At 34.1% G+C, this 8815-nt stretch overlaps 1 protein-coding gene across 1 annotated transcript; it reads right to left on the bottom strand.

The window, feature by feature from the left end:
* Positions 1-3748: 3748 nt before the first annotated feature.
* Positions 3749-8223, bottom strand: LOC146996680 (zinc finger MYM-type protein 1-like). The gene is made up of 2 exons (XM_085819645.1): positions 7996-8223; positions 3749-6148 (listed from the first exon to the last, which is right to left on the bottom strand). Exons 1-2 carry the CDS (start codon positions 8221-8223, stop codon positions 3749-3751), a joined length of 2628 nt encoding a protein of 875 aa, XP_085675771.1.
* Between the last annotated feature and the right edge of the window lie 592 nt (positions 8224-8815).

Raw genomic sequence — 8815 nt, 5'->3', positions numbered from 1 at the left:
TTTTTGTCCATCCACTGTATGTACAATACATTTCAAAGTTGAAAGAGGAATTCAAAAGCATATTTTCCCATTTTCGTGAAAATGAAATGTTCATGAGAATGTCGCCATTTTCAGTAGACGTTGGAAGTGTTCCACCTGAACTTCAATTAGAATTTACAGATTTACAGTGTGACACGGCAGTAAAATGCAAGTTTCTTGAAAATCCTACATTAATTGATTTTTATTCGAAGTACGTGACCGAAGACAAGTATCAAGGAATTCATAAAAATGCACTTTTCATGTTTTCCAATTTTGGCAGTACCTACATATGTGAACAACGTTTTAGTAAAATGAGAATCCTAAAATCAAAAACAAGAACACGGCTGACAGACAGACATTAGGAGGAAACTTGAGAAAATTGAAATGATGAAATGCAACAACACAAATTAAACCGGATGTTGAAGCTTTAATCAAGCAAAAACAATGCCAAATTTCACATTAAAACTAAAGAAACTACCATCTCCCGCCAGTAAGATTTTTTTATTGTAAATGCATTTTGTAACATCGTTCTGCACAATCATCTTTATACATTTTTTTCATAGTTAAAAATGTTGCAAAAGATTTTAATTCTACTTCCACTTGACTTTTTGGAACCAATGTATATATATATGTTATAGTGAAAGACTGAAATTGGAGAATGTCGACATTCCCCAAATACGTCGGTGAAAGATCGAATATTGCATTACATTCTTGTACATTCGGACCCTCACCGGTGTATGTCGACAATCACAGATATGCTCTGGTGTAGGTTGAAAAGAGAGGAGTATATGTACACGCTGTCATTGCAAAAGGAAGTGTTCCACAAATAAATGCAGTTGTAAAAGCAAGGGCCTCTTGTGCAATTCAAAGTGTCATAATAGTTTAAGTTGTTGCAATAAATAAGATTTGAATCACGTAATTTAGTAAGTTTTTAACTTTATTACTTTCCTTTCTCATTTTCAACGTACAGTGTGTTTTAAGTTCTTAAGTTCTTATTTTAAATCTCAAGTGCGTTTTTTCGCGACCAAATTACGGAGAAGAAAATATAATATTCTTATATGTTCAACATTCACCATTAGTACATGGTGAATGTCGACATTTACCGGTGTAAGTCAGAAATAAGAGTATTTGGAAAATATTTCGGACATACACCAAGCGACTATGTGAATATTGACATTCACCGGTGAAAGTCGACATTCTCCAGATTTCGGTGTTTCACCGTAATATATATACAAATGTGAAACACCATCTCTTCGCTTAGAATCGATTGTAGTCTTGCAAAACAAACCTCCCTTTTTCATATAAATGTTCTGACTATACTATTTTTTGACAGACATGTGGCCCGCGGATCTTTGCGAATTTATTGATATGGCTCTCGGACGAGAAAAGTTGAAGACCTCTAATTTAAAGCAACTGAAACTTAACAAGATCAGGTAAAAAGTAAAAAAAGTAAAGATTTAAAAGACGTGTACTTATTATGAAAATGAATCAAATTTTACAACGAAAAAAACTATTATTTCAGAAATCACACCCTAGTAAAGTTAAATTTTATATATTTCAACATTAAAAAATAGTTAGCATGCGTCCATAAACTTTAAGACTAAATTTAAGACAAAGGTGTAAAAGAATGGGGCGAAGAGAAAAAGAAAGAAACCTTCCGGATTTCACGTCAGGTTTCCTTTATTATAATACAGAAAATTTTAATGTTTCAAGATAAAGTATTTTTCTTCTTCTGTGTAAATAAATGGCTTTTATCAGCAATATATTTTGCGAGAAATAAAATTTCAAAAAATTGCAGTCCAAAAATTTTAGATTAGTGCTTCAAAGAATTTACCCTTAATTTTCTTTTCAATATTTAAAATTTATTATTCATAAGATTAAAAGGAACTGCAATTTTATCTTTAATTTATATGCAAATTTCAGTCCAAAATTGTTTCAACAATTTTAAGCTAAGTGTTTGCAATAGGTCTACTGAATTTAATTTTTAAGAATTAGTTACTTAGAAACATAAAACTTTATGTTTAAAATTAGTCAGACAAAATGTTAGAGCCAAATGATGGGATGAAATTTGCTACGATATTATTTCATCTTAAATTAAAGCCATTTGTGTACTGTGTGCACTCATTTAACATAGAAAATATTTAATCATTCAAATTACAGTTGTGGATTTCATTAATTTCAATATATCGTTTGCGCCCGAAGCTTGTAAAAATTATTTCTCTTAAGTGATAAAATGCTTTTCATTTTCATATTTTCCTAGAGTGTGAAATCAGCGATTCGAAAAGAATGAAGTTATGAGAGATGGAAGTAATAAAAATAGAATAAAAAAGTTTTTCTTTGAAGAATTTTATAATATATTAAAATAACAGACATTTAAAGAATAACAGGCTATTTTTTATTGATCAATTTTTATTTATTTCTTCTGACCAAAATGCAATATTCTTATTTAGTTTAAAACTACATAGTCTGAGATATGAAATTCTTTATGCTGATTTGACAGGAGATTTACTCGCATTTCTACATTTTTATGTAACCAACTTAATATATTATAACCAGCTTCAGTCTCAGATTAAATTTAGCATCATATTTCAACAAATCTATGATCATTTATACTAAATTTAGCCAAATATTAAAGTTCAAATCAGTGTTGCTCTCTTCCATGTATTCGTAATTTTTTCAACAAAGTATTAATTTTAACATATAATTTCTTTTTTCGAAAATTAGCAGTTTTGTATTTCACTGTATTAATTATGTTAAACCGAAGGGGGCATGAGGTCTATAACACTGTAACTGTATATATGATTAAAGACAATGGCGAGTTATGGTAAGTTGTTTAATTTTTGACAATGAGCTTTGTAGATTTGAATTAATTATTATTAATTCGTCCACAATGCGAATCATGGTCGGCAATTGTAACTATCAGCATTTTCTTTCATTAGTGAAACGGAATTCCTCCAAGCTTCTCATATCCAAAATTGTCTTCTTAATTTGGTTAACGATTTGAATTTCAGTACTTTTCCTTTGTCGATCTTTGAATAACTTGATATTCATTTCTGTTTCTCCTTATTATGAAGAGACAGTAACAATTTATTTTTCCTTCAAGATTACTGTGCAGCACATTCCAAAGGAGTCTGTTTATTTATCACCGTTTATCATCATATTTCCTTTTCTCATTCTTTTACCATCTTCCAAAACACACTCCTGAAATGAACGTAATCACTTATCTAATTTTTGACAATAGAAATGTTTTGCTAATCTATTGACATTAATTATAAAAAAATTTTGTAAGTCCATTAATTTTTATTAAGTTGACCAGCTTAGAAAATCTAAGAATCTATTCTGAGTGCAGCAAAATATCGTGCAACGCATTGAAGCTCTTTACGCATTCGTTATCTTAAATCTGACCCCTATAATAGATTCTGTAATTCCGAAAACTGAAGAAGAAAGATAATGTAAAAAGTGAAGAAAGAGCAGAGTCCTCCAAAACAGAAGAATGAACGTTCTACATTATGCGATCAGGGCCAGATTACCAATTAGGCACAGAAGCACGTGCCTAGGGCCTACGAAGGCCAAAGGTCTTAGGGCTTTGAAAAAAAATATATTGAAATAAAAATACCCCAAAAACTTATAAACATTTTTATATTATTATATAGTGAAGGTCAAAATAATATATGTAAATACAAATACACAAAAAATACGAATACAAAACGTTTGGTTTACTAAGTAGATCCTAAAATAACTCCTTTTTTCGGGATTTTGACACAGCGAATTCGTGTATTATATCTTCAAAATTAATGCCGCGAGCGACATCACTTTCAATACACAGAAGGCCCAGTGACGAAGTTCTCTCTTGACCCATAGTTGAACGCATAAAATTTTTTATAAGCTTCAACTTGGAGAATGATCTTTCTCCTTCTGCATTCGAACCCAATATCGAAAGGTATATGCGCAATGCAATATTAACATTTGGGAAACTTGACACAAGTTTATCCTTTATTTGTAATTTGATGAGATCCGTTATAGAGGTGGTTTTGGGGTACAAATTTGAAAAAATCAAATACTCATCAACAAAGTTTTCTTCTAAGTCAGACGGATACATTTTTACCAGAGCTTGAGCCTTAACCTTGATAATGTCCTCGGTCAGTGTATTATCCGTAAGAAAACTAAATGTGTCATAAAGGCTGGTATACGCAGTGCGTCTCTTTGTCATTTCAGCGCAAAGCACATCCAGAACAATAAAAAAAACATTAATCTTAAAGGAATCTTTGGCACTGCGAGAGGGAGTCTCATCTGGCCCTTCATCGAACTGTCGTTTTCTCTTACGAACTCTAGTTTCGGATTCTTTAAATTCTGAATCTGGTGCAAGGGCTTTTGCCTTAAGATAATAGCTATTATACATGTCCTCAGTTCTGTATTGAGATAAATATTGAATTAAACTGTCGTAAAGTCGCACCATCGTGTTAAACTCGATGCCAGGTTCTTGAAGAGATTTATTTACAATATCGACGTGTTTTAGTAGATCTTCCCAAATAACTGTGAGTAATACCATCTCCAAAGTATTCATTTGATGGATTAAGGTTTGTGCCTCAATCACTGTTGTAGGTTTCATACCTTCACTAGTTGAAATATTTGTAAGAATACCACGTATATCATCATAATGGGCACATAATGTTTTTACAGCCTGATAACGTGCTGACCATCTGGTCTCTGAAAGTCTTTTTACAGAAATTTTACTTCCCAAAGACCTTAGTTTAGACCATCTTTGAGGGGACGCTGCAAAGAAATTGTAGAGCGATTGCAAAATTTCAAAAAATTTTACAGCTTCTAAGCAGCTTTCTGCCGCCGCTGTGCCAACTAGATTAAGACTATGAGCTCCACATGGTACCCAAGTGGCTGCGCTGTTGATTTCCCTAAATCTAGTTTGTACTCCCGAATACACTCCGCTCATATTAGCCGCATTGTCATAAGACTGACATCTGCAAAATTTTGGGTCTATTCCCTGATTTTCTAAAACTGAAATTAGAGTGTCAAAAAGATACTTGGCATCATATTTTTCTATTTTAACAAACATCAAAAATCTTTCATATATATCTCCAGTTTTTGAGACATATCTAATAACTATGGAGAGTTGATCCGTATGGCTAACGTCAGGTGTAGAATCCACAGTGATTCCATAATACTTGGCTTCTTTGATTTCTGTAACTATTTTTTCCAATACTTTTGACCCCAGTAAAATTATTAGTTCTTCATACGTTGTGGAGGATAAATATGATACTTTTCCGCGGCCTGGATTACCGTATCTTCTTACATGTTCTTCTAGAAACGGATCAAATTTGGCTAAGAGATCGATACACCCAAGAAAATTGCCATTACTAGGATCACCATGTATTTCATTATCGCCTCTAAACGCTAGTCCCCTTTCGGCCAAAAACTTAATTACTTCCACTACTCTTCTTAAAACCGTTGTCCAATATGTGCTTTCTTTTTCCTTGACAATATCAAACGTCTCATCAATTTTTCTAGTTTGTTGGTAGTTCACTAAAGCAGAAATAGATGCAAAATGTTCTTTTGACACTTCATGACTTGAAATTCTCGAATGTGCGTTTTTCCAGTCATTAAAGCCTGTAAGGAATTGGTTACACAGGTTTGGATTTCCAGGTAGGTCCGATTTGAACAAAATACATTTATAACAAAAAAACTTGCCAGTAGATTCGGAAAATATCAACCAGTCCATTTTTATAATATCATTGTTGTTCAGTTTTCTGAAAAAATAATCTTGTGATGGACATCTCATTATTTCGCCAAATTTAGTGGCGTATAACTTAAAATTTATATCCAATTTCTGCACAGGGTGATTACGAGAGAAGTAATCGATAAGATCTGCGCTTATGGTTGTCCACCGTGCTGGATCAGAACTGAAAATACTTGAGGCTGATGTTGTTGGTAGTGATTCAGGCACCACCTGCTTGGAAGCGTCGTTAAAATTTCGTAAACCCCCGTCAGCCTCGTCTTCTGTGACATTCTCAGTTTTATTGGTTGAACATTCTTGCGAGTCCCAACAAGCCTCAGCTTCTTTAGGTCTAACCTCGATCGAGGAAATATCTACCGCATCTGCATTATCTTCTGTCTCCTTAGAAATGTTAACATATTTCAATAAAGAACCTTTAATTTTACTAAGCGACTCACTCACTTTCTCTTTCTTTTTGCGTTTTTCATGTCCACTTTGGTGTTTTCTTTTATATCCATCAGACATTTTTCGCTAAAAAAAAATATTTAAAAAAAGCTTTTATAAATTGCGCTTAAAAGTTTAAAATAATTTTTTAACTTTCTGATATACCATAATAAAAGCGATGGGCACGCACAAACTAAAATTTAAACTTGTTTTCTCCTTCTTCTCGTCACCTTTAAATATACATTTTAGTTTGCGCCCGTCGCTTTTAATATGCTATCAGAAAGCTAAAAAGTTATTTTAAATTTGTTAAGTAATGCATTTTAAACTTGTAAAAACGAAACCCGGATTTACGAGTATGGATTAAAATTAAGTTATTCCAAAGGTGATTTGGACTGTACTATTTCTACGACTACTACTGGAGATTTTTTACAATAATATGGCCAAACCACCCCATAGTAGGCCTACTCAAAGTTCCTTGCATTGTGCTGCATTCTACGGCGGACTATTATACTAATAAGAAGTGATAAAATGAAAATTCTATTATTTATAATGGAATGAAGCAATATTCCAGAATCAAAAACTAGGTTGAAATAAGTAGAGTATAAAAACAACTTTCCTTTACTTACCTTACTTATAATAAATTTAACTTCCAGTTTTTAAACTAAAGATTGACTTGGGGTTGAGCGTGATTAAATACAAGCACAGGCATACACGCTCTATCGTAGTGTTTACATATTAACTTATTACACAACTGAGCTACTAAAACAAAAGACCTTAGCAGCAGGGAAAACCTCTCGATCGCGCGCAAGCGTTTGGTAGTGGGCATGGAAACATGGCCAACTGTGTCAAACGCATGTGCCCGTCCGACAGGTTTTCCCGGCGGCTAATGTCTTGTCATGTTCATGTACTAAAACCCTGGAATTCTGCATGGAATTTGGTAGATATAAAAGTTGCATTGTTGCAGATAAACTCAATTCTGGAATTATGGCTATTGAAAATGGCTCTATGAAAAATAAAAACATTAAAATCCCAAAATAAAATAATGTTATTTTACCGCATCATCACATTTTCGGATTTATATCTACAACAAAATTATTACTTAATATTAGCGGTCAATTTCAGTTAAAAAATGTTTATTATTTCGGGGCCTACGCTGCTGGAGTGCCTAGGGCCTACGACACCCTTAATCCGGCCCTGTATGCGATGCAAGATCAGAATATAATCCACACATGCACTGAAATTGGCAAAGTGCTATATAGCAGTGAACGAAGCTATTTTTACATGGCCAAAAAATGAATTCATCGCTTTTGAAAACCAAGAAAGTATAACTTAATGAGAAAGAAATGCTAATGCTTTGATTCTCATTTTTCCCTCTGTTGTCAGTCTTATAATATGAACGTCATTATACAATAGCGTTTGTTGTTGTTGCTTGTCCTTCTGATATCATTCAGATCATTTCAAAACTCATTACAGCTAAGAGGAAGACAGATCCCTTATCGACACAGAAGTGTATTACTGGGTGTCCGTAAAAGAATGTCTGAGTTTTAATGGTATATTACAGAAGTTTATTTTATACTAAATATAACAAATCATACTTGAAATTGAAGGAAAACTAACCTAGTTTTTCCTATAAGTGCTCAATGTGTGCGCCTTTAGTGATACGGCACACATCCAAACGAAAATGCAATTCTTCCCACACTGTCTGCAGCAAGTCCGGAGTAATGGAAGCAACAGCCTGTGCAATTCTACCTTTCAAAGGTTGGTAAATCGTGGTGTAGGGGTGAAACGTAGACCCGATCTTTTACGAAGACCCAAAGGAAGAAATCAAAAGGCGTGATGTCAGGTGAACGAAGCGGCCAGGGTAACAGAACTCCGTCGTCTGGACCGTGACGCCCAATCCAACGGTCAGGGATTTCGACGTTTACCCAATCTCGCACAAAGAGACTCCAATGAGGAGGGGCTCCATCTTGTTGCCAAATAAAGTTTGCAGGTTCACTTTCTACTAATTGGGGAAAGAGCCATTGTTGTAGCATATCCAGATAAGAAATCCCTGTTATTGTAGCTTCAGCGAAAAAAAAAATGGTTCGTACAACTTGTCGTCGTGAAACAGCACAGAAAACGTTCATTTTTGGAGAATCTCTTTCGTGTTGTACAAGTTGATAAGGATTTTCTAAACCCCATATACGAACATTATGGGTATTTACCTTCCTACTTGTATGAAACGTCGACTCATCACTGAACACCACATGATGCAGAAAGTCATTGTGCCGTTGAAGAACTTCACATGCAAAACGAAATCGTACTGCACAATCATTTGGCTTTAATTGATGTACCAATTGTAATCGGTATGGACGCAGTGTAAATTTTTTTAAAAAATCGTCCAGACTGTCGTCTTTGGACACTGTAGTTCATGACTTGCTTTCCGAACAGATTTCTGCGGACTACGACGGAAAGATCCTTTGACACGTTCAACATTCTCTACAGAAACTTTGGGTCTTCCCGGGCTTTTACCTTTACAAAGACATCCGATCGTTTCGAATTGTCGATACCATCGCCGGATATTTCTGTCACATGGGGGATCACATTTAAACTTTAATCGGAACGCACGTTGAAAGGCAATTACCG

The sequence above is a fragment of the Stegodyphus dumicola genome, chromosome 6, assembly GCF_044657685.1.
Source record: "Stegodyphus dumicola isolate Sdum_Otavi_A_Nest chromosome 6, ASM4465768v1".
NCBI classification, from domain to species: domain Eukaryota; kingdom Metazoa; phylum Arthropoda; class Arachnida; order Araneae; family Eresidae; genus Stegodyphus; species Stegodyphus dumicola.
Note: the sequence above shows the minus strand (reverse complement) of the source record. Positions and strands in the feature narration are given on the sequence as shown.

Bases quoted from the DNA above. Each gene is read 5' to 3' on its own strand.
- LOC146996680 (XM_085819645.1), bottom strand. From the start codon at position 8,223: ATGCTACAACAATGGCTCTTTCCCCAATTAGTAGAAAGTGAACCTGCA. The intron at 6,149-7,995 runs GTAAAAGATCGG...AACATTTCTAAG, and splicing joins ATTTCTTCCTTTGGGTCTTC to GAGACAGAAGATAATGCAGA.